The 22,317-nt window shown below is 54.5% G+C and overlaps 10 protein-coding genes across 10 annotated transcripts; 4 read left to right on the plus strand and 6 right to left on the minus strand.

Annotated features, from left to right (window-relative positions):
• Positions 1-896: 896 nt before the first annotated feature.
• On the plus strand, positions 897-3,378 carry F5Z01DRAFT_626795 (solute carrier family 25 member 42; the record flags this gene model as incomplete). The annotated part of the gene is made up of 8 exons (XM_046261504.1): positions 897-1,178; positions 1,232-1,507; positions 1,559-1,695; positions 1,755-1,971; positions 2,178-2,184; positions 2,711-2,815; positions 2,881-3,245; positions 3,301-3,378. Coding segments are annotated over 8 exons (1,467 nt in total), but the record flags the coding sequence as incomplete, so codon positions are not given.
• Positions 3,379-3,526: 148 nt separating this feature from the next.
• On the minus strand, positions 3,527-5,122 carry F5Z01DRAFT_662731 (FtsJ-like methyltransferase). Its single transcript, XM_046263979.1, has 7 exons — positions 4,659-5,122; positions 4,558-4,608; positions 4,479-4,505; positions 4,096-4,419; positions 3,916-4,044; positions 3,703-3,864; positions 3,527-3,653 (listed from the first exon to the last, which is right to left on the minus strand). Exons 1-7 carry the CDS (start codon positions 4,875-4,877, stop codon positions 3,585-3,587), a joined length of 981 nt encoding a protein of 326 aa, XP_046115637.1. The 5' UTR covers positions 4,878-5,122; the 3' UTR covers positions 3,527-3,584.
• Positions 5,123-5,126: 4 nt separating this feature from the next.
• On the minus strand, positions 5,127-7,218 carry F5Z01DRAFT_711607 (Rossmann-fold NAD(P)(+)-binding protein). The gene is made up of 2 exons (XM_046266479.1): positions 6,694-7,218; positions 5,127-6,645 (listed from the first exon to the last, which is right to left on the minus strand). The coding sequence occupies exons 1-2, from the start codon at positions 7,057-7,059 to the stop codon at positions 5,347-5,349; spliced, it is 1,665 nt and encodes a 554-aa protein (XP_046115638.1). The 5' UTR covers positions 7,060-7,218; the 3' UTR covers positions 5,127-5,346.
• On the plus strand, positions 7,203-8,778 carry F5Z01DRAFT_263369 (OST3/OST6 family protein). Its single transcript, XM_046258605.1, has 5 exons — positions 7,203-7,218; positions 7,273-7,749; positions 7,804-7,904; positions 7,963-8,318; positions 8,371-8,778. Exons 2-5 carry the CDS (start codon positions 7,399-7,401, stop codon positions 8,553-8,555), a joined length of 993 nt encoding a protein of 330 aa, XP_046115639.1. The 5' UTR covers positions 7,203-7,218; positions 7,273-7,398; the 3' UTR covers positions 8,556-8,778.
• A 719-nt stretch (positions 8,779-9,497) lies between these two features.
• On the plus strand, positions 9,498-11,172 carry F5Z01DRAFT_262982 (exoglucanase 3 precursor). The gene is made up of 4 exons (XM_046258601.1): positions 9,498-9,968; positions 10,025-10,197; positions 10,248-10,572; positions 10,623-11,172. The coding sequence occupies exons 1-4, from the start codon at positions 9,706-9,708 to the stop codon at positions 11,041-11,043; spliced, it is 1,182 nt and encodes a 393-aa protein (XP_046115640.1). The 5' UTR covers positions 9,498-9,705; the 3' UTR covers positions 11,044-11,172.
• Positions 11,173-11,325: 153 nt separating this feature from the next.
• On the minus strand, positions 11,326-13,107 carry F5Z01DRAFT_662754 (guanine nucleotide-binding protein subunit beta-like protein). The gene is made up of 5 exons (XM_046263980.1): positions 12,931-13,107; positions 12,814-12,851; positions 12,621-12,747; positions 12,237-12,554; positions 11,326-12,013 (listed from the first exon to the last, which is right to left on the minus strand). Exons 1-5 carry the CDS (start codon positions 12,970-12,972, stop codon positions 11,588-11,590), a joined length of 951 nt encoding a protein of 316 aa, XP_046115641.1. The 5' UTR covers positions 12,973-13,107; the 3' UTR covers positions 11,326-11,587.
• A 75-nt stretch (positions 13,108-13,182) lies between these two features.
• On the minus strand, positions 13,183-14,857 carry F5Z01DRAFT_263055 (bromodomain associated protein). Its single transcript, XM_046258603.1, has 2 exons — positions 14,231-14,857; positions 13,183-14,179 (listed from the first exon to the last, which is right to left on the minus strand). Exons 1-2 carry the CDS (start codon positions 14,529-14,531, stop codon positions 13,515-13,517), a joined length of 966 nt encoding a protein of 321 aa, XP_046115642.1. The 5' UTR covers positions 14,532-14,857; the 3' UTR covers positions 13,183-13,514.
• Positions 14,858-15,619: 762 nt separating this feature from the next.
• F5Z01DRAFT_262989 (uncharacterized protein) lies at positions 15,620-18,390 on the plus strand. The gene is made up of 2 exons (XM_046258602.1): positions 15,620-16,671; positions 16,727-18,390. Exons 1-2 carry the CDS (start codon positions 15,724-15,726, stop codon positions 18,323-18,325), a joined length of 2,547 nt encoding a protein of 848 aa, XP_046115643.1. The 5' UTR covers positions 15,620-15,723; the 3' UTR covers positions 18,326-18,390.
• A 245-nt stretch (positions 18,391-18,635) lies between these two features.
• Positions 18,636-20,362, minus strand: F5Z01DRAFT_626908 (serine hydroxymethyltransferase-domain-containing protein; the record flags this gene model as incomplete). The annotated part of the gene is made up of 4 exons (XM_046261510.1): positions 18,636-19,783; positions 19,834-19,971; positions 20,024-20,117; positions 20,168-20,362. 4 exons carry the CDS (start codon positions 20,360-20,362, stop codon positions 18,636-18,638), a joined length of 1,575 nt encoding a protein of 524 aa, XP_046115644.1.
• A 1,137-nt stretch (positions 20,363-21,499) lies between these two features.
• F5Z01DRAFT_639025 (ribosomal protein L19/L19e domain-containing protein) lies at positions 21,500-22,243 on the minus strand (the record flags this gene model as incomplete). The annotated part of the gene is made up of 3 exons (XM_046262414.1): positions 21,500-21,643; positions 21,703-22,123; positions 22,236-22,243. 3 exons carry the CDS (start codon positions 22,241-22,243, stop codon positions 21,500-21,502), a joined length of 573 nt encoding a protein of 190 aa, XP_046115645.1.
• Positions 22,244-22,317: the final 74 nt, after the last annotated feature.

The following is a 22,317-nucleotide window of genomic DNA, read 5'->3' on the forward strand; positions in this document are numbered from 1 at the left end:
GGGGAAATATGGGGTTGCTGTCGGGATGCGCCGGCGCGTTGAAGCCGAAGGACCGGGCCATTGGCCGCCGGGTCAACATCCAAATACGCTTTCGCTCGCTTCGGGAAACGGTTGGGGATCACAGCCTGTTCGAAGCTCCAGCTTAAATTCTTTGCATTCGCATAGACCGACCTTTATGTCACGTTTGTTTGACTCTGTGTAGCTCGCAGTCGAATTTGTTCACTTCACGCAAGGTGTCCCGACGATCCCCTCCGACGAATCCCCGACAAGAAACAAGAAACTCCCCGGTCGTCACCTGCCCGAGACAACGACACGAGACGCGCCCAGAGACACTGTCACGGACCGCTTCGACAAACTGTATGCTGTGTCGCGTGCTCACGGCACGACAAGCATGATAAAGACGACATTCGCCCTACACTGTTGCGGTACGGACTTATACTCGCATCACCAGCACCCCCCTGTCGGCATTCGTCGCCGATCTTCGTGAAGGACCACAACCACGAAGCTACGAATAGACCCCGCGACCACGACGTCGTGCCAGCACGTTGAGGCCAGAGTAACGGCGCGAACGATTATTCTGTCCCGGCTCTGATTGACTAGAGCTTTCACCACCTGGAGTTCGGCCCTGCAGCGAATTCTGCGTGCTCATCGGCATTGTTGGCTTCTTTGGGGGAAAGAGCCTGAATTACCATTTGGCTTCCACGCAATACCACACTTCTGGCAGACCCATACCGTGCAGACTGTCCACTGGGCAGCGCTTGAAGAGGCAGCATGTCGACGGTGAGCAGAATGGGTACTACCCCGACATCGAAGAGCACGAGGCTAACACGTTGACACAGCCAAACCCCGTTACGACGAAGGCACCGGCGCCCGGCACCCCTCCGTTCACTATAAGATTTCAAGAATCAATATCACAACCGGTCGTCGCGGCGTTCTGGGCTGGTGGCATGGCTGGTGCCGTCTCCCGAACCGTCGTGTCGCCCCTGGAACGACTCAAGATCCTGATGCAGATTCAGAGTACTGGGCGAGAGGCCTACAAACTGTCCGTGGGACAGGCATTGGCGAAGATGTGGAAGGAGGAGGGCTGGAGGGGCTTCATGGCCGGCAACGGCACCAATTGCATCCGCATCGTCCCGTACTCTGCTGTGCAATTCAGCAGCTACAACTTTTACAAGAGGGTGAGCATTCGGAACCGGTCGCTGCCAATGAACTCTTACTGACTGCGTCTCAGAACATCTTTGAATCATCACCTGGCGCGGACCTGGCGCCGCTGACCCGACTCGTATGCGGTGGCGCCGCTGGTGTGACGTCCGTCTTCTTCACCTATCCCCTCGACATTGTTCGGACGCGTCTGTCCATCCAGTCTGCCAGTTTCTCAGAGCTAGGCGAGAAGCCGCAAAAGCTGCCAGGCATGTGGGCTACTCTGGTGAGGATGTACAAGACGGAAGGCGGCGTGTCTGCTCTGTACCGTGGCATCATACCCACAGTCGCAGGTGTAGCACCTTATGTATGTCTGCGTATTTTCCCTTGATCGATTTCAGACACTAATGCGGGCTAGGTTGGCTTGAATTTCATGGTGTACGAATCGATCCGCAAGCACCTGACGTATGAGGGAGAAGAGAACCCAGGTGCTATGCGAAAGCTGCTCGCGGGTGCGATCTCAGGTGCCGTGGCGCAAACCTGCACATATCCCTTGTAAGCATGAACCTGAAAATGTGTTGTTGAGGGTTGCAAATGACTAATGTGACAACTAGCGACGTACTGCGACGGCGTTTCCAGATCAACACCATGTCCGGCATGGGCTACCAATACAAAGGCGTCGCGGACGCGATCAAGGTCATTGTGGCCCAGGAAGGCATCAAGGGCCTCTACAAGGGCATCGTGCCCAATCTCCTGAAAGTGGCACCGAGTATGGCCTCAAGCTGGCTGAGCTTCGAGATGACCCGCGATTTCCTGCTCGACCTAAAACCAGTGGCGGATTCGGGCTCCTTATAGTAAAGACTTGGGGAAAGCGCAGAGAGAATGCATCACGGCGTATCTCATAGGGGTTCTCACATGTTCCATACAGATTTCAGACTTGGGCGTTTCTTCGTGGTGCATACATTGTGCTCGCCTGACTACGGCTGAGACAATTACATAGATAATTCTGGGGTTCAAATCAAAGCAGGCATTGCCAGGAAAGTTGTATCAACAAGGCAATGGTCGACTGTGACAGATTGTCTACCACTTTGAGGACGGTATACCAATTGCAGGGACTAACACATGTACCTTATACCAATGCCAGGCCAACAATCCACTGCAGCTTCACGGTCGGTCCGAGACGTGTCTTATTGTTCGCTTAGTCATTATTGTGCCCTAAGTCAGGGCACACCGTTTTGATTTTCAGCCCCACTACCAGCCCGGTGGGTCCAGCTGCGAGAGTTTGGTGGAGGGCAGCAGACTTTCGAAATTTCCCTTTGAACTCGTCCGCGCACTCGTCTTCACTAACCACCAGCAACCCATCGCCAAAGCCAGCGACCAACCGCCGCAATGGGTACGTGAAAACACTCCTCTCAGCCGCCCGTGTGCGAGTGGGAAAGTCGAGTTCTCGAGAGAGGCTCTTCTTTTTTCCTGCGAATGGAGCGCCGTCCGCAATTCAGTTTGCGTGACTTGAGCTGCCCAATTTGAGCATACCACTGAACCAAAGGCTGACGATGGTTTCACTGAACAGGTATCGATCTCGACCGCCACCACGTCAAGGGTACGCACCGCAAGGCACCCAAGAGCGACAATGTCTACCTCAAGCTCCTCGTGAAGCTCTACCGCTTCCTGGCTCGTAAGTCGACCACGATTCGACAAGGGACGCCGACACCAATGCTAACCACACGATCCTCGTAATAGGCCGTACCGACTCTGCCTTCAACAAGGTCGTCCTGCGCCGCCTGTTTATGTCCAAGATCAACCGTCCCCCGGTCTCTCTGTCCCGCATCGTTTCCAACATTGCCGAGGACGAGAAGCGCACCGTTGTTGTTGTGGGCACCATCACCGACGACAACCGTCTCCTCAAGTTCCCCAAGGTCACCGTGGCTGCTCTGCGCTTCACCGCCACCGCCCGTGCCCGCATCCTGGCCGCCGGTGGTGAGGCCATCACCCTCGACCAGCTGGCCCTCCGTGCCCCCACTGGTGCCAACACCCTGATCCTCCGTGGTCCCAAGAACGCCCGTGAGGCCGTCCGCCACTTCGGCTTCGGTCCCCACAGCCACAAGGTTCGTACCTCTGTCCGGCCCGTGATGTTAGCATGGTTACTCACAAATTCTACAGAAGCCTTACGTCCAGTCCAAGGGCCGCAAGTTCGAGCGTGCCCGTGGTCGCAGAAGGTCGCGCGGTTTCAAGGTCTAAGCGACCTGCGAAAGGTGTTCAAGGGGTTGATCAGGAAATCCATGCTAGTCGATGGGGTCATGATACCGACGATTGCTTTATGGACAAACGGGTCATGCATGGAATTGGCGTCATGCGGATATCAAAATTCAAACTTTTTCACGCACGCCTCACTGAAGATGTTCCATATAATGCTCCGTGAAATATTCCCTGGCCTTTTTGTACAATTACACCCTTTGCTCTAATGTTACATCCCCTTTGCGCTTGATTCCAATGAGATATGCCTCCTTGCTTTCCTGCTGTCGTTAGCCGAACACTCAATGCCATGACGAAATGGGCGCGCACGCTTCTTGACGACTCTGGTTTCTCCCTGTAGACCCTGCTGAAGAGCTTTTTGAGTCTTTGCTCGAGCGCCTTATCTTCGGATCCGGCATAGAATTTGCAGACAAAGTGGCCACCCGGTCTCAAAGTGTCACTGGCAAATTCAAGAGCGGTGTTACATAAATCCTATGAGTTGAGTTAGCGATTGTCTCCGAAGGATATGATATAGCCACTGACCATGCTTCCCGCGTGATCTCTGAAAGCGACGCCGCTCGTGTTCATAAGCCTATGATAGGGATTACTCATTGTGTTCATATTGAACCCGGAGGTTTGGTCCCAGGGTGCTGACATATCACTGAGGACAACCTGCAGCAAGCATTAGCAAGGCTGTCGACACGCTCCAGTTCGTGAACAAACATCTACAAGCCGTCCTTTGCTTGATCCTGTTTCCTGTGGTAGATCTCCGGTGCCCAGGCTGGCATGCCGTTCCAGGTCAATATAGCTTGGCCGCTCAATTGCGATCTTGGCGGTTTCGTCCCCGATGGTTTCGTCGTCGGTGCTCGCGGGCGGTTGCTCCTTTGGCTTGCGTCGATCTGTTTCTGTAATCAAGGTTTTGACGAGCTTCTGCACCATTGGTGACAGGAAGTCGCCTTGGAATGTGATCACACCACGAGGCGCTTGCGCAGGGATCAGGTCAATGCCTATGACCTTGCCATGTGGTTTCGTGCGCTCCAACGCAACCTGCGCTGCATTTGAGCACATGCATCTTGAACAAGAAAGGGGACGAGCGCGATCCTTACCTGGGACCAGCTGCCTGGCGCATAGCCCTTCGAGCACATGAGCTGCAGATCAATCGGACATATGCCAAGAACAACTCACCAAGTCGATCACAGTCTGGTTCTTTTTGAAAATCCTGTGTTTTTCGTCCATCTGAAAGTGTCAACGGCATCAAATACGCCTGCAAAATCAGATGCACTCACTTCAAGCAACTTGAAGGCGGCGCGACTCTTCAAGCCCTGAACTTTGGCGTCCTTGGCGTAGGCATCGCGCCCCTGACGCTGTTTCCATCGTGATGTCGACGAAGCACATCTCACAGGCTGCCATTGAACATGCGGCTGAGCTCTGTGCAAGGCACCATTGAGTCTCGAAAGGCCGCGCAGATAGAAGCTCACTCCAGTGAAGCTCTGCGCCAAGGCCATGGCGCTGGCACACGCGTTGCTTGACAGCCCCGTTGCTGTTATTTTTGCACGCGTCCGTATTGAACAAGTTGTATGCGAGAGCAGTCCATTTCAAGGCACAGACAATGTGCACTTGAGTCGACGTGAAATTTTATTTGTTTAAACCTAGTTGAGAGAGCTTGCGCTCGGACGCTGACGATGTAATTACCCAGCATGGGAAAACGTCGGACTCGCATAGCGTACGTACGGCGACTGTCAATTTTCCATCACATCATTTCATGTTCCGAAGAACACATTATTTTGGAGGCTATCCTTCTGCAATAAAATGCTAGCTATAGTGAAACTGAATCGCTGAAGATAAATTTACCACGCATGGAGATATTGTGGGTTGCATCCATCTGCGACTGAGGCTAAGTTAATAGAGAAGTGCTTGAGATGATCTAGCAACATCAAGCTTTGCCTATGACATGCGGTCCATGACTGCACTAACTTAAGCTAGAAAGCTTGCTCCCACCCCACGCCTGTCGCGTTTAAGAGGCGAGAAAGTCGTCCCGGCGAAAGCATTGGCAACGCCGCCCAGCTGCGTCTTCTTGCGCTTTCCAGCAAGATTTGGTTTTACCAAAGAGGGCGCTGGGGGCTCATCGGCCCCCTCCTCCTCATCAAAGAGAGTGCTGTTTCCTCCCAGCTTACGTTTTCTCCTCTTGACATCTACCTCAGCTGGGGGAGCTCGCTTTGCCGTGGGTTGCCCAAGTCGAGGGGCGTCCGCTTGGACGAGTTTGGTTTTGGGCCTTGCTGGTTGTCCGGCTTTTGGACGTACTTGAGGCACAGGATCAGGTTGTGCCATTTCCTGATCATCCGTCGCCAGCGGTTCAGTGTCGATGTCTGCCGTCTCGGCCCTTGACCTGGAATTATCTGCCAGCGGTTTGCCTCGGGCCTTTCCTCGGGCCTTGAGGGGCTTCGTCTTGGCTGGCCGCTCCTCCGCGGAGTTATTCGCCATGTCCTCAGCCTCTGAATCCGCCGCTAGACCGCCTGGCGCCATACTTGCTGTAGCATCGTCGTGTTCGAGTTCGAGTTCTTCCTCGATGGGTTTCTTGCGGTTTAAGAAGGGTGTGATCGAGAAGTGGGATTTTTCGCCCATTGGCGCATGAATGATTCCTCGTTTCTTGACGCCGTGTCTTTCGTGCTGACTCTCGTTGCCAGGCGTTTCGATTGTGATGTCGGCAAAGCTCTTTTCCTCGACTCTTCGTTTCTTAGCCGCTGGCACTGCTTGTTGTGCCGGCTTCTTCAGCTTTTGCATGGCTTGGCGCGTGGCCTCGTGCGCAGCGCGCTCTTGATCAAGTTCCCCCCTGACTTTCTTAAGGTCCTGTTGCAGGGTCTTGATCTTGTCCTTCATTGCGACTGCCCGCTCCTCGAGGCGTTCCATGTTGCTGTTCACTTCTGCGGTGGTCTTTTCGTGTGCCTTGGCAACTTTCTCGCTCTCGCGCTTCTCTGCAGCAATCATCCTCTCTGCGTCGGCGAGCTGCGACCTTAGCTCATCGAGTGCTTGCTTCTGCTCTTTGTCCTGCAGCTTCTGCTTAGAACGCTTTTGGTTGTCGAGTTCCACTTCGAGAGTATCAACCTGTCGCTGGAGGGCATGTTTCTCAGCAATAACCGATTGATGGCTGGATAACTGTGAGCGCAGATGCTCTATTTCAGGACGTAGGCGATCGAGTTCACGGGTGAGGGTAAACTTTTCTTGGAGAATATGTCCAGAATCTTGTACTGAGCCTCTTAGAGATTCTAGCTCAATCTTTCCATGTCAGTATAGCCAGTATCTCCCAAGTGTTACGAGACAAACCTTGAGAGCCGCGATTTCGCTGCTTTGCTTCATAAATTTGGATTCCCGTCCTCGCGCTGCGCGATGCGCCTCGTGAAACTCTTGACGTAGCGCGGCAAGCGAATTGGCAAGTTCTTGGCTTTCGGTCCCTTTGTTGCCGGCCGCTTCTTCCAGGCGCGCGTTCTCATCCTGGAAAGATAGCAGTTTCAATTTCATCAGTCGCGCCTCCTCATCGCGATGAATCGACTCAATCCCATGCAGAACATGTTGTCTCTTGATCTCGAGTTCATGTATTGACAATAAGCGTTTCTTTACACGCTCGTCAGTCAGATTGCACGCGCTGAGAGGAGCATAAAGATGACCTACCTCGCTACGATCACGCGACATATTTGTAGTGCCGCGAGCAAGGTCCTTCTGTTATTTTCGGGGCAGCAGCAATTCAGAGGGATTGAAGCTTCCTGAAGGAGAATCTCATGTTAAAATGAGAACCTTATTGCCGTCAGTGCGTTGCTGAGACGTGTGACAGAAGGCAACGCGCGCGTCGAGGTAAACATGGTTACCCTAAATGGCCAGTGCAGGCTCCGCAAGCTGACTCAGCAGTCGATGATGACAGCTAACTGGCACGCGAATCCGGGGTCACCTACGGTTAATACAACGTCGAACCACGTTGCTGGACAGCGCACTCACTCTAGTCAGATACTTGACGATTGTGCGCAATAGCCGACCATGAGGTTCTTCAAGTCTCTCCTTTCGGCGACCCTGCTCATCGCAGGCGCCCTCGCCGCGAAAAAGTCCCCGACCGAACGCTTCTCGGAATACCACACCAAGGCGTTAAGCTCGTCGCCATTGAAGCTCTCTGAGACTTCGTACAAAAGCTTGACGTCTACGCCTCGCGACTACAGCGTTGTGGTGTTGCTGACAGCTCTCGAGAACCGCTTTGGCTGCCAACTCTGCCGCGATTTCCAGCCCGAATATGACCTGCTGGGCAAGGGGTGGGTGAAGGGGGACAAGAAGGCCGAGTCTCGTTTGCTCTTTGGTACTCTTGACTTTGTGGATGGCCGTGATGTCTTTGTCTCGGTATGCTCGCAATCTCTGGCGTATTAATCATGGAGATGCTAATTGCTGTTCTAGCTCGGCCTCCAGACCGCACCCGTACTGCTGCTGTTCCAGCCGACCGAGGGCCCCCACGCGGTGGCCTCGAAAGACCCGATCCGATACGATTTCACAACTGGGTTGGTTAAGCTCGTCGATGGTTTTCTAGGTCATTCTTGCTAACCAGCTGGTCACCAGGCCACCAACCGCCGAGCAGGTTCACGGCTGGCTGTCTAGGCACCTCACTGATCGCCCTCACCCTCCCGTTAAGAGGCCAATCAACTGGCAACGATGGGCATCAGCCATCACTATCATCCTCGGCGGCATTACACTTGTTGCGACAGCTTCTCCATACATTCTACCCGTCATTCAGAACCGGGCACTGTGGGCTACGGGCTCCATGTTCTTCGTCCTTCTGTTCACGAGCGGTTACATGTTCTGCCAGATCCGCAACGTTCCCTATGTGACGGGCAATGGGAAAGGAGGTGTGAGCTATTTCGCCGGGAGCTTCCAAAACCAACATGGGCTCGAGACTCAGGTCGTTGGTGGACTCTGTAAGTATCTCGACCCTGTGCTGGTCTGCTGGCGCTGATTCGAACTTCACAGATGGCATTCTCGCGATCACTTTCACTGTGCTGGTCACGAAGGTGCCTACCATTTCCAACCCACGTTACCAGCAAGTAGCCGCCGTTGCCTGTGGCGGAACCATTTTCCTCTTGCAAAGTGCATTGCTGAGCATCTTTCGTATCAAGAACGGCGGATACCCATTCTCGCTGCCTCCGTTCATGTAAGAGGGTGGCCATGAATGACTGGCCGAGCACGCCATGTCCTCTTTCAGGCCACAGACGTTCTTCTGGGGATGTCAACGTCATAACACAGCAACCCTGTGTAAGTTGCAGGAACAAATCCCGAGCCTCCGCGAGGCTTAGTGGGCAGACACTGAACATTACTTAGATCTAGAGCCGGGTAAATGCGCGGTGATCGCGCACAAAACATAGAACGACAATAGACCACGTTCTTCATGTCTCTGAAACAATGGCCCCTACCATGTGATGAGTGTTGCGGCCTTGGTAATTTCCGATGGCAAATTCTAAAGTAACACGACCTACGTATAACGTCAGACAGCGGTGCGGCGGGCCTGCCTCCGAACGTGCGGAGCAGTGCTAATACAACCTCAGCCTCTCAGGGTGAAAACAAAAGACCGTCACGAGGATGCGGGGAAGCAACAGGGGTGAGTATGGCAAATGACGGGGCCCCAGATGCTTCGGCTCTTGAGTTAATCAATCACAGGGACTTGTTTGACGAAGCACGGCAGCGGAGGGCATGGGCCTTGTCGATGTTTCATCACGAAATACCTCCCGAGGTAGATATTCTGGCCTTGACGAACCGAATGAACCAGAGGCAGAGTCGTCCACAACCCTGGACTACGACTCTACACCATCTCGACGCATGTCCATCAACAATAGCTCCGAATGGATACGCGTCGCCGATCTTGTCGGCATCTGGCACGGTGGAGGTTGTTTGAGGTAGTTGTTCTGATATCCCAAATGGGACACGGGACTTGACTGCCGCTACTGTCAGTCTAGCAAGGCGCACCTGCAGGGCTGCCGCATTCAGGTACCATCGGCTTCCTCATCCTGAATGGGTTTGGGCTCTGCATCGTCGCCTCATTGCCGGTCTCGTGCCGGTGATCCACCTCGGGGGCACGCTGCCCGGCTGGTTGAATATCTCCCCGTTTCGCATGGCCGGGCCTTGTCCCTGATTATTGGAAGGCGACTTTGCAATCAAACGTGGTTGTTCGCAAAGCATTGAGGGTAATAATGTTCTACAGTAGCTTGGCTACAATATGGTATAAAAGGACACGACGGCTCGCCCACCTCATCCAGATGACCAACAACCTGTTCAACCTCAACTTCAGCACGACCCAAGACAATCCTCAAAATGGTCAGAATCACCTCCGCAACCCTCGTTGCCTTCGCGGCGGGCGCCATCGGAGCGCCTCAAGGCACGATCACCCGTCGCCAGTCACCTGGAGGCTGTGACGCCGCTGTCAAGCTTGATGCCTCGACCAACGTCTGGGACAATTACAAGCTCCACGCCAACAGCTACTACCGCTCCGAGGTAGAGGCTGCTGCTGCGCAGATGTCGGGTGCGGCAGCTGAAGCAGCGCTTCGTGTGGCTGACATTGGAACATTCCTGTGGGCGTAAGTGGTGGCCTTCTCGACCCTCCAAAGCCGAAGCGTGCTAACAGGTTGTCCAGTGATACCATTGCCAACATTGACCGCATCGAGCCGGCCCTGCAGGATGTGCCTTGCGATGAGATCTTCGGCCTTGTGGTCTACGACTTGCCCGGCCGTGACTGTGCGGCCAAGGCATCTAACGGCGAGCTGCCCGTCGGCGCCATCGACCGTTACAAGTCTGAGTACATTGACGGTACGTCTGCTGCTCTCCACTCGGTCCAATCTTTCTAACTGAGCGAACAGCCCTTGCGACGCTCCTCAAGAAGTACCCCAACCAGGCCTTCGCCCTGGTCATTGAGCCTGACTCGCTCCCGAACCTGGTCACCAACATGGACCTCCAAACCTGCCAGGACTCGGCCGCGGGTTACCGCGAGGGTGTCGCCTACGCCTTTGAGAAGCTCAACCTGCCCAACGTCGTCATGTACGTCGATGCCGGCCACGGTGGCTGGCTCGGCTGGCCCGACAACTTGCAGCCTGGCGCCCAGGAGCTCGCCAACGTCTACAAGGCAGCTGGCAGCCCCTCGCAGGTTCGCGGCATTGCCATCAACGTCTCTGGCTGGAACCAATGGTACGTCAACTCGCTTAAAGCTAATTTGTACATTGTCTGACACGGTGCAGGGACATGGTTCCCGGGGAGTTCGCCAACGACCCCGACGGTCAATGGAACAAGGCTGAGAACGAGAAGAAGTACCTTGAGCTTTTCAGCCCTCTGCTCGAGCAGAACGGCATGCCCGGCAATGCCATTGTCGACACTGGCCGCAACGGCCAATCCGGTGGCCGTCTCGAATGGGGCGACTGGTGCAACGTTGTCGACGCTGGCTTTGGTGCTCGTCCAACTTCCGACGTTAACTCGCAATGGGCCGATGCCTTTGTCTGGGTCAAGCCCGGAGGCGAATCGGATGGTACCAGCGACTCCAGTGCTGTGCGCTACGACTCGTTCTGCGGTCGCCCTGACGCCTTCAAGCCTTCCCCTGAGGCTGGCACCTGGAACCAGGCTTACTTCGAGATGCTCATTGAGAACGCCAACCCTGCCATCTAAGGCTGTGTGGTTACGGCGGATGGACACTCGACGACCAGTGACGAATGATGCCTAGCTTACCTTTGTCTATATTAAAAATACACAATACATATACCGTTTTTCCAATATAGATCGCGCTTCACTCCTGATGCGTAATCCATTTACAGTGAGCACTATTAAGTGTTGGAGCAACTCATGTGAATCAGACGTCTGTCTCTCCAAGCGCTGTTGTTGTTTCGCTTATGAGGAACCTCGTTCTTCTATAACACATGGGCTCCAGTCACTGCGATTCACAGATAGAGGTTTGAGATTTGGATTTTTTTAAATTGTCATTGAAGCTGGCAAAACAAAGTTCCCATTGTCTACCAGATCTTCCCCTAGCCAGCCAATGTTCACGCCTTCATTGGAGTATATGTCATCTCCCATGTCCGTGACTCATAACAGATCAAATGAGCAAGCCAACCGTTGGACGCCTCACCATGATCCACCGCTCACAAAACCGAGCGGTCCCAGCATCGTGTCGTGATGTTTTTTTAGTTCATCTCTTCTTCACCTAACCGGCACTTTACGCGCGGGACATGACACCCCAGGCGCGGATGAGGTTGTCGGTGTAGCCAGCGAACAGGGTCTGGCCGTCAGCGGACCAGGCGAGGGAGACACACTCGGGCTCGCGGGCCTTCTTGCCGACAGCGGTGGACTCGGGCTTGAGCTCGTCGACCTTGCTCTTCTTCTCGAGGTCGAAGATGATGATGCTCGAGGCGGTGGCGGCGCAGAGCCAGTAGCGGTTGGGGGAGAAGACCAGGGCGTGGATCTCGTCACCAGCGTTCAGGGAGTACAGGTGCTTGGACTCGTTCAGGTCCCAGAGCATGGTGGTTCCGTCCTTGCCACCGGAGGCGCAGAGAGAGCCATCGGGGGAGATGGTGACGGTGTTGATGTAGCCGGTGTGGCCGATGTGGTCGGTCTGGAGCTTGCAGGTGGAGAGCTCCCAAACCTGAGGATGGTCAGCAAACTGAGCTACCCAAATGTCTTTTTGCCAACGCATCGGTTCTCGTCAGGACGACTGGGGTGTGGGGTATTGAATCAGGGCAATTGGTGAATGTTTTGTCTCATGGCTGCAAAGAGCTCTGAAGTAGCAAATACTATAATGTTGCAATACATCATGTAGGGCCTGTTGGGGGGGGAAGAGAGAGGAAGTTCCCCGGACGCAGACATACCTTGACCAGCTTGTCCCAGCCAGAGGAGACAATGACGGGGTTCTGGGGGTTGGGGCTGAAGCGGACGCAGGAAACCCACTCGGTGTGGCCCTTGTCGGAGATGGTGTACTTGCAGTCACCCAGGGTGTTCCACAGCTTGATGGTGCGGTCGCGCGAGCCGGAGACGATCTGGCGGTTGTCGGCCGAGAAGGAGACGGACAGGACGTCGTTGTTGTGGCCGACGAAGCGGCGGGTGGTGGTGCCGGTGGCGAGCTCCCAGAGGCGCAGAGTCTTGTCCCACGAGGCAGACAGAGCGTAGGCACCGTCAGACGAGATAACCTGTCACCCAGAACATATCAGTAATGCTCTACTTCCTCCCGGTTTCCCGGGCAGTCAGTGACGTACACAGTCCGAGACAATGTGCGAGTGACCCTTGAGCGAGCGCTTAGGGTAACCGTACTGGGTCTCGTCGCGGGTCAAGTTCCAGATGATGAGGCTCTTGTCGCGCGAGGCGGAGAGCAGCATGTTGGGGCTGTAGGTTCGAGTGTATTAGCATCGCGTTCGCGTCGTCGGAGAGATCGGCTCGGTTCGAACATACTTCTCCATGGAGGTAGCCAAGCTGGTGACCCAGCCGTTCTGTAGTAAGACAGTTAGCCAATGTCCTCGCCGGCCATCCCACACCGATGCGCAATTGCACATCGCAAAGTCGACTTACGTGGCCCTCGAGGGTGCCCTTGAGCATCAACTGTTCAGCCATGGTGAAAGGTGTGGTTGAGGAATGGAGACACAAAGGGTGAAATCTGGCGTTGCTGAGTGAAGAAGCAGAAATTGAGGCCGAGTGTCTACAGTATCAGTGGTCGGGGCCCGCAGCGCCGATGGTGTTGGGAATTTGGTGGGATTTTTTTCTGTGGGCGAGTCTTAGGGCCACCTCAAAAAGGTACATGCAGCAGCCCCACCCTTGGCCAGGCCGAGTTCCCATTATGGCTTAGCGCTGCGCGGTCCATGTCGCTACGTGTAAGTCCAGACTCTAGGCGAAGCAGACTTCAATCACATTGTTAGCTACATTCGCAACCAGCCGGACACAACTGGCCTCTCGCACGGAAGCTCTGAGACAGCGTGTTATGTGTTTCATCATGTTGAGTGAATTGCAAACGCTACAAAACGCCAGCCCATCCTGCGGGATTGTACGTGCCCGATGATGCGGGCACTCTCATCAGTCCCTAAATCAGCTAACGCCTTCTCATTATGCGTGGTATGTTGACCGTCTGTGTCGTCCCTTACACTCGCGGGTACTGCTCCTCATTGAGTCTCATTCGAGGTGAGGGTCGCTCTCTTTCCCATCTTGGGCACCTCCTTGCGTGAGAACACCGCGTCACTGTTGACGATCATGCTGTGGTCCGCAATGTCGACCTGCTCAATATTCTCGCCGCGGTTCTCCATGCCCATGAACCTTTTCATGGTCAACTCCCACAGTCGGAATCTTTCTTTGCCTTGGCTGTCCTTCTCGACCAAAGATTTGACCTCCTTCTGCTTGCGCATCTTTGACGCGCGTACGAGCCTCCTAAGCGCATCTTCGCCCTGCTGGGCGTTTCTTGCCGCATCCTCGCGAACCCTTTGCGAATCTCGCGCATTGGCGTCCTCTTGTGGTGTGAAACGGTAGGTGTGCTTGCTCGGGAACGCAGGGAACGTCGCTGGAATATGCAGCATGGATTCCTTGTCAGGCTGGCCGCTCAGCTCGGGCCCAAGCAGGGGCAATGTTGTCCAGGCATCGTCGTCCAGGGTGATGGCCTCAGCATAGTCGGGTTGTCGCTGTGCTTCCGGTATCGGCGGTCTGAGATGAGGTTTTAAGGACGCGACTGGGATATTGTGCCGGCTGAGCATTCTCTCGTAGTCGGTGGGCACGGGAACACTGCGACGTGAGGACTGCGCGATCCACTTTGCATCGCTCATCAACGACGAAAGATCTATGCCCTGTCAGTGATTATGTTGATCAACGTGCCTATTGAAGCTCGTACATGTTTCTACCATGTGCGTAAAGCTCTCCATGGCTTCGGGCGTGGCGCCGTCGAAGCCATCGTGGCTAAGCACCTGGGCTATTGTCCGCTGGATGCTTTGGCGCGCCTGCCCATGCGGTGTGATGGCAGTCGAGATACGGAGGCCAGTATCGTCGTCGTCGTCCGTGGTCGCGTCGCCGATTTGTCCTGATATCGCGTGGTTGATGCGCAAATCTGGATGTACGCTTGAGTTGGTGCGCGATCGTTTGGGTTCACGTCCATCGTCCTCGCTCGCTGAACGGCTGCGCTTTGGGGTTGACATTGTGACAATCGTCGGGGCCGGTGCAGTCGGCGAATGTTCTTGCGACAAGGATGCTATACAGATCGCATGGCGTATTGGTTTTCTTCAGGCTTCGGCGCGCTATAGGTCAAGTTGTGGCCGTGTTCGCGAATGATGATGGTTGGTGCTGGGTAGAGTCGGCGTGTCTCTGCCTCTCAGGATGCTGAAATGATGACTCAGCTGCCAGTGAGTGTCACTCGATGGCATATCACTAAATCTCAACACCCGATTGTTTTCAGTAGAACGATCATTGCTAAATGTATATATCGATTGAATGGAAATATTTTCGTCGTAGATACACAACTGGTTGGGAAGAACCAGCGTGTGGAGTATTCTGGAATAGATATTGTATCTGTCTCATTCAAAGCTTGACTTTGTAGGTGTGGTTACAATCAAAATCGGCCGGGCTTACTGCAACATGGCAATAGCAGGAAATATCGCTACTCCCAGTACCCTCTAAGAACTCGAACAATCTTGAATTCTGTGTTGATACTATGACCTGATCGCGTTGTCTCGAGAGGAATTCAGATGAGCGACTACGGACTACAGGGTTAGCATATTGGGATGGCATTGGCATCTGAATGTTGTGAGGCTGCTTCTAGACCCCAGTCGATGTTGATAGCGGTGGGGTAAGGATGCGTCTGATTGCTGACGCTCCCACGGGCCACGAGGGCTGCCTACCAGTAATTGGAATCCAGGCGACCAGGCCACGAGATGACGGATGCGGGCTGCAGCGACGTCGATCCCAAATATCGCTACGCCAGGGATTGATACCCCGACCCATGTGTTCATGTTCTTGGACCACGCGCAAACTCATTTCCTGCAGTATCAGCCATCAGCTCTGCCTACCTATCCGTACTCCGTACTCGGATCTTGTCCATTCAACGTCACATCGCAATCTACGTCTGTCGCAAGGGCCATACCGCTCGTGGTCTAACCAAGCTCGCTCGGCCGCAAAGTTCTAGCTTGGACCGCGGACACCCTGCTGGGTGCCCAACTCAACCCTTGTTGCTAATCTAGCCTGCGACGCAATCTTGAGCTCTGTGTAAACTGGTTGAGAACCATCATGTGTACTTGAAGGGCGCATCAACAAGACACCAGACCACTGCCCACTGTCATGCAACTCATGTTCCGTCTGCAATCTGCGAATAATTAGGCCGGCACATCCAACAACATGTTTCCTTTTGATTCGGCTGATCTCCCGCAACTCACACCGCGCAAAGCGTTCATCGGCGTCGATTTCCAAACTGATTTCACGGCGAAAGATGGCGCACTAGCATACCCCGAGCCCAAAGGCTACGTTGAGCGCGCTGCCAAATTGGCCACAATCTTTCGTCAATACGCCAAAACTACCGGGGGCGACGTGGTCTGGGTCAAGTCGCAGTTTGATGCCACCCGTGCTGTCGACGAAGAGTCGATCATTGTCTCAGACGAGCCGCCGCCGCCGGAAACCAAGGCTAGACCAGCAGTACCCCAAGCGCTGCGGGCCTCGAGGCGCAGGCTCTCTCCCACCCTTGAAGATGCAGTTGAAGCAGCTGGTCCACCAGATGATGAAGCTTTCCTCAGTCAGAATGAGCCCAAGTGCCTCCACACGCCAGCGGCCAGCGACTGGGCGCCGGAGATCAAGGCAGCCATGGACACGACAGACATGTCCTTGACGAAATCACATTACTCGGCCTTCAAGGGCACGCGCTTGCTGCACCTACTTAGAGCAAAGTTGGTGATGGAGGTCGTGATCTGCGGATCCATGGCCAACGTGGGTGTGTTGGCGACAGCCATGGATGCAGCCGGCCACGGCATGGCCATCACTGTGGTGGAAGACTGTTGCGGGTACAGAAGTGAAGCAAGGCAAGACCAAGCAATCAAGAACCTCATTGAGTTCACGGGCTGCGAGATCGCATCGTATGAGGAGATGCTGGAGACCATCGACCCTAAGCTCGCCAGACCCAAGCAGCTCGCCAAGCCCACGGAAGCCACCAAGGAGGCCGCACGTCTCAGCAGTTCGCCAGACATCGTCGACCCCATGACTGGCTTGCGGCTTAAATCACGGTCGCCATTGGATGCAGAAGGCAACGCAGCGGATGCCACTGGGTCAACAGCACATAATAAGACCGAGTCACCTGTAAGTATCAAAGCATACGTTCACAGCTCTTGAACACGTGTTGATGTTACAAAAGGCAAAGATGCAAGAAGACACCACTGGGCTCCAAGCAGGAACTAAGCCAGACATACCTCCATCTCAGTCGACCCAGACTTCTGGCAGCCAAAAAGGTGTATTGCGCGCTATAGATGCCTGCCTACAAGATGATGGTGCTGTCGCCGAAGATAACCAAACGACTTGTCGGCAGAAGAACCTCTGCGAAGGCGATACTGACATCATTGAGAACCTCTTGCCAAAGGACCTTGAGGCTGGTATATTCGACAAGGTCCGCGAAGAGGTCGAATGGCAGCGCATGTCGCATCAAGGCGGCGAAGTACCGAGGCTCGTCGCCGTTCAAAGAGAGGTCGGAGACGATGGAAGCATACCAGTGTATCGCCACCCCTCGGATCAATCACCGCCATCTTTGCCATTCTCACCAACAGTACTCGCCATCAAAAAGGCAACGGAGAAGCACCTCGGTCACAAGCTGAACCATGCCCTAATCCAGTACTATCGTGATGGCTTGGACCACATCTCCGAGCATAGCGACAAGACTCTTGACATTGTCCCGGGATCATACATTGCGAATGTCAGTCTGGGCGCGGAGAGGACCATGGTTTTCAGGTCGAAGAGGGCTGAAAAGGACCACACTGCCTCTTCCGACTCCTCCAAGCAAGGCGCACCAAGACAAACTCAACGCGCTCAGCTCCCCCACAACTCCCTGTGTCGGATGGGCCTCAAAACGAACATGAAATGGATGCACTCCATCCGGCAGGACAAGCGTGCCGAGCGCGAGAAATCAGAAGCCGAGCTGGCCTATTCTGGTCGTCGCATCTCGCTGACGTTCCGTCAGATAGGCACTTTTCTCGACAAGGACGAGACGGTCATCTGGGGACAAGGGGCCACAGGGAAGACCCGTGCCGAAGCGAAGCCCATTGCTAATGGCCGTGGCGCTGAAGCTGTCGACATGATCAAAGCCTTTGGCGCCGAAAACAACAGCACCACTTTTGACTGGAGCGCACGGTATGGCAATGGGTTTGACGTCTTGCATATGAGCAACTCGCCCCGTTTCTTTACCTCTTCGGACTCTCAAGTCAACTTGCGCATTGCACTGATGCTTGCGGAGCTGAACATCACGTATGCAAAGGGCAGCGTCGACCCCGGTTCCTCAGAAAGCTCTCGGGTGGATAGAGCGCATGCGCCACCTGTCAAGTTTGTCGACGTTGACGAGGCCAAATCCACAGTCTCGGGTGGTCTGGCAGTGATGATGTATCTCGACAAGACGTATTCTACAACAACCCCGGACAAGGCCTTCACAAGGCTCGAGGAGGCGTTGGACTTGGTGTCGGCAGTTGGCAGGATGTCGGCGGATGCGCAAACGCCCAGTGAGATCGGATCGCTTCTCAGCCCCTGGGATGCATATGCGGCCGAAGGTGATTTTCTCGCTGGGAAAAGACTCTCCCTGCCCGACTTTGTGGTCTGGCCCGTCATTCATGAGTTGCACAAGAAACACAGTGGGAGGGAGTTTCTGAAAGGACTTGATCATCTGGAGAAATACTACCAAACGGTCAAGGAGCGGGAGCAAACAAAAATTGCCCTGGAGAAGACAGCACCTCCCAACAACGACAACGAGTAGTTCAGCGTGGCTTTATACAATCAAGGATTCAGGAGTCCCTCAAGTAATATCGACCCAAGCCAATCACGTATGGAATGGGGAGATGTGCACCATGTGACAGCATATGCTGACATTTGTTCGTCTAAAGCTTGCAAAAGAGATGCTACACTATCAGATTCGACCTTGGTTGAAACAGGTCATGCCAAACGCACCCAAAAATAGTCCTCCGCGGATGTACAAGGAAAGTTAAGCTCGTATGTACCACCGAAAGATCGCCAGAACTCCATCAAAAGTTGTCAATGCGCATTATGCTCGTTAAGGGAGGGATGGATCACTTCTCCGCCGCCCATGGAAGGGGGTAGGTGCCAACCCAATCCTCAACCTCACTTCGCAGCTGCACGATCTCGGGATCATTCTCGCCGTTGCCTAGATGATCCATGAAATGCTTGACCCTCTTGACATTCTTCTCGCCACGCTCTTCGGCAGCCTTCTTGGCAGCCTTGTCGATGCGGATGGCGATGCTGACGGCGCGGTCCACAACGTCAGCAACGCGCTCAAAGTCAGCCTCGTTGAAGCCGCGGGTGGTCATGGCAGGCGTTCCCATTCGCAAGCCCCCTGGTACCAGAGCCGACTTGTCCCCGGGTACAGTGTTCTTGTTGGAAGCCACTCCCACCAGCTCGAGAACACGCTCGACGCGGCTTCCGTCGATGCCGTGGGGCTTCAGATCGATGAGGACGAGGTGGTTGTCCGTGCCGCCACTCACCACGCTGTAACCGAGGCCACCCTTCTCTTTAGGCTCGCTTAGGCGTGCCGCGAAAGCCTTCGCGTTGGCAAGCACCTGTGTTTGGTAGGCGTGGAAGTCAGGAGACTGAGCCTGCTTCAAGGCCACAGCAAGAGACGTGATGGTGTGGTTGTGGGGGCCTCCTTGGTGACCAGGGAAGACAGACTGGTTGATTGGGTTCTCGAGGTTGTACATCTCATCCTCCTTGGTCTTGGGGTTCTGCCTACGCACTCCCCGACGGAAGAAGATCATGGCTCCACGTGGCCCACGCAAGCTCTTGTGTGTAGTGGTGGTGACCACGTCGGCATAGCCAAATGGACTTGGTAGTACCTTGGCGGCAACCAGACCGGAAATGTGAGCCATATCGGCAACCATATACGCATTGACCTTGTCGCAGATCTCGCGCATGCGCTTATAGTCGATCAGCCGACTGTAAGCGCTTGTGCCAGCCACAATGACCTTGGGCCTGTAAATAAGGGCCATCTCTTCCAATTTGTCGTAGTCAATGTAGCCAGTCTCCTCATTCAAGCGATATGGCACGGTCTCAAAGTATTTTGAGATGGCAGAGATCTTCTTCGTCGGGGTCTGGTAGCCATGTGACAGGTGACCGCCGTGAGGAAGATCCAACCCCATCAGGCGATCGTGGGTGTTCATCAATGCTGAGTAGACGTAGAGGTTCGCAGGCGCACCAGAGAGTGCTTATGAAACGTCAGTCAGATGCTGCAACTCCACCAAGAGAGATACATACGTTGCACATTGACACCCCATGATTTCGGATCCAGGCCAAAGGTCTCGAGGGCGCGGTTCTGACAGAGCGTCTCGGCCTGATCGATGAATTCGTTACCACCGTAGTATCTCGCCCCAGGGTACCCCTCGGAGTATTTGTCTGGAAAGTGATCAGTTGTCGGTTATCTTCTATCCATGCCACGTTGACCTACTTTGCATAACACTGCCTAACGCATCTAGGACAGCCTGTGATGTGAAGTTTTCAGAGGGAATCAAGTTGATAAAGTGTTTTTGGCGCTTTTTCTCCTGTAAAACATTGTGAGCAGTGTATCCTGCAGGGGCAGGGCGACACGAACCTGCTCAATGATGTTGAAGACTGCTGGGTCAGCCTTCTCGAGGTGCGCGGAGAGAAGTTGCTGTTGGCCATCCGTGGCGATAGAAGAGGCAGCTCTTGTGGCCGCGCATGGTCTCGCGAAGCGGTTCAGTGTCGTCGGTCGGGCAATGCCTCGAAGGGCTAGCGAGGAGCCTCGCAGGCTTGTTCGTAGTGCCATGATAGAAGGCGGACGTGCCGTGGGGTGCGATAAGGTCCTCGTCTGGAGGGGGTTTGACGTTCGAAATGAAAACCTTGGTGACTGAGGGTACAATGCTTCTATCAGCAGCTACCCGTTCCTCAACCTTGACAGAAAATAAAGAAGATTCGTTCGGTGGGCTGATCAGAAGTCGTGGGAGCTTCGGTCGGAGCAGGACCGAGACGAATTGACGTCGAGCTCTGGCGCGCAGACGGCGAGCATTACGGTGGCGGGCGGCGCGGGCGTCATAGGTGCCTACAAGTAATCCGGGGAAGTACCTCAGCGTGCTAATTCGGCGTAGAGCTACTTGCGCGCCGCACAGTGTGCAGCAACGGCTCTGTATCCCCCGGCTGTTTTCCGATCAACGGGCGGACTTGGATGGCCAGCGTCTAAGCGCGCTGTGCGGATCAAAAGCCGGGCGCTGGACATGCAGTGCATGTTTTCACAATCGTACGGTGCTCTTCACCGCCCGCTTACCTAAAATTCCCACCAGGGTATATACCGCGATGGGAGGCTGAGAGCTCTTTCTTGTTCTTTTTTTCCTCTTCACAACTAAAATTGGATGTGATGAGACGTTCTGCTCGCAGATTGGATTTCCGCTTCGCGCGGGAGCATGCTGAAGTGCCTCTGGCGCACCTCACCACCTTAGAAGAGGCATATACGGTTTCTGATCCAACTTTTAGTTGTTTGTTTTCCGTTGTTCACCAAGTCGGTTAGGCTAGTAAATGATAAATACCGTAAGCTTGCCGCTTGGGATTGAATCGTGACATAGCCTGAAGTAACGCGGTGTCCCGAGATGTCGAACAACCCGCCGCATGGTCCTGAGAATCTTGAGATACGCTCATCAACTTCAGGGCATTGAGCGAGGTCTTGGTCAATCTTGTACTCCTACATGGTTTGCTACATGTTCTGGCACCGTAAATGTGGATGTCGTGTGTATTGCCATGAAGGACGTCCGGCTCAAAGCATCGTGAATATCATTTTCAATGCTACATGCCAGAAAACCCGCCGCCGGTCCAACTGTATGTGTAGAACCCCGAAGGAGGTAAAAAAAGACCCAACCCGTAGACTCCGAATGCAGCCTCCTCAAGACCGAAATGTCGTTGTCGTAATTTTGGTTTACTCTTCGGCCATCAAGGCGTTCCTCTTCGCCGCAACCCTCTCCTGCTTGCGCTCGCGAGCGGCCTTGTTCTTCGCACGTTTGGCGTCCATCTCCTCCTGGAGCTTGTGCTCACGGGCCTTCTCAGCCTTGGCACGGTGAATCTGGGAATTGTCAGTATACTCATGCCCAAAATCTCCTGACATCGTCCGGGTACACATACGTGCTCAACAAGCGCGCGCTTGTGCTTGAAGGTGTTACCCTTGCTCAGGTGGTAGAGCTCGTGGTAGAGGTGCTTGTCGATCTTTCCAGAGGCACGGTACTTGACGAGAAGACGGCGGAGGACACGGAGACGGCGCATCCACAGGACCTGGCTGGGCATACGGGCGTCGGCAGTACCCTTGCGCTTACCGTAGCCACGGTGGCGGCCTTCGCGGCGGGCGAGGTTGAGCTCACGGGCACGGGAGCGCGAGTGCTGGGTGATGGGCTTGCGGATGATCAGGCCATCGGAGACCAACTTGCGGATGGTCTGGCGGGAGTTGGCGTTGGAGATCTCGTTCTGCTCGTTGGGGTCGAGCCAGATCTTGCGCTTGCCACAGCCGATGACCGACGAGGCCAGGCGCTTCTGAGTTCGGAGGTTGACCCTGAGAATCACTTGTCAGCCCCCATGTCTCCCAATTGTTGATCCCAGGGCCTGGTCAGGCAATCGGTGCTTCGCGTGTTGATGCCGGTGAATACGGGATCGTTCCATCGCACCCATCCATTCCATGTCGAATTCCATCGTGAAGAATGCAGAAACCCAAAGAGGAGATGCTGTCATGCGTATAGATAGTGTTTG

Source organism: Emericellopsis atlantica, assembly GCF_019669845.1.
Source record: "Emericellopsis atlantica unplaced genomic scaffold F5Z01scaffold_25, whole genome shotgun sequence".
Taxonomy (NCBI): Eukaryota; Fungi; Ascomycota; class Sordariomycetes; order Hypocreales; family Bionectriaceae; genus Emericellopsis; species Emericellopsis atlantica.

Coding starts and splice junctions, on each gene's coding strand:
- F5Z01DRAFT_662731 (XM_046263979.1), bottom strand. CDS start 4,877: ATGGCCTTGGCGCAGAGCTTCACTGGAGTGAGCTTCTATCTGCGCGGC. Junction 4,609..4,658: donor CCGCCTTCAAGTTGCTTGAA/GTGAGTGCATCT, acceptor TGACACTTTCAG/ATGGACGAAAAACACAGGAT. Junction 4,420..4,478: donor CGCCAGGCAGCTGGTCCCAG/GTAAGGATCGCG, acceptor AATGCAGCGCAG/GTTGCGTTGGAGCGCACGAA.
- F5Z01DRAFT_711607 (XM_046266479.1), bottom strand. CDS start 7,059: ATGTCGCGTGATCGTAGCGAGGTAGGTCATCTTTATGCTCCTCTCAGC. Junction 6,646..6,693: donor GCGAAATCGCGGCTCTCAAG/GTTTGTCTCGTA, acceptor TGACATGGAAAG/ATTGAGCTAGAATCTCTAAG.
- F5Z01DRAFT_263369 (XM_046258605.1), top strand. CDS start 7,399: ATGAGGTTCTTCAAGTCTCTCCTTTCGGCGACCCTGCTCATCGCAGGC. Junction 7,750..7,803: donor GCCGTGATGTCTTTGTCTCG/GTATGCTCGCAA, acceptor TTGCTGTTCTAG/CTCGGCCTCCAGACCGCACC. Junction 8,319..8,370: donor TCAGGTCGTTGGTGGACTCT/GTAAGTATCTCG, acceptor CGAACTTCACAG/ATGGCATTCTCGCGATCACT.
- F5Z01DRAFT_262982 (XM_046258601.1), top strand. CDS start 9,706: ATGGTCAGAATCACCTCCGCAACCCTCGTTGCCTTCGCGGCGGGCGCC. Junction 9,969..10,024: donor ATTGGAACATTCCTGTGGGC/GTAAGTGGTGGC, acceptor CAGGTTGTCCAG/TGATACCATTGCCAACATTG. Junction 10,198..10,247: donor CAAGTCTGAGTACATTGACG/GTACGTCTGCTG, acceptor CTGAGCGAACAG/CCCTTGCGACGCTCCTCAAG.
- F5Z01DRAFT_662754 (XM_046263980.1), bottom strand. CDS start 12,972: ATGGCTGAACAGTTGATGCTCAAGGGCACCCTCGAGGGCCAC. Junction 12,748..12,813: donor TTGGCTACCTCCATGGAGAA/GTATGTTCGAAC, acceptor TCGAACCTACAG/CCCCAACATGCTGCTCTCCG. Junction 12,555..12,620: donor CGCACATTGTCTCGGACTGT/GTACGTCACTGA, acceptor TCTGGGTGACAG/GTTATCTCGTCTGACGGTGC.
- F5Z01DRAFT_263055 (XM_046258603.1), bottom strand. CDS start 14,531: ATGTCAACCCCAAAGCGCAGCCGTTCAGCGAGCGAGGACGATGGACGT. Junction 14,180..14,230: donor TACGCACATGGTAGAAACAT/GTACGAGCTTCA, acceptor GACAGGGCATAG/ATCTTTCGTCGTTGATGAGC.
- F5Z01DRAFT_262989 (XM_046258602.1), top strand. CDS start 15,724: ATGTTTCCTTTTGATTCGGCTGATCTCCCGCAACTCACACCGCGCAAA. Junction 16,672..16,726: donor ATAATAAGACCGAGTCACCT/GTAAGTATCAAA, acceptor ATGTTACAAAAG/GCAAAGATGCAAGAAGACAC.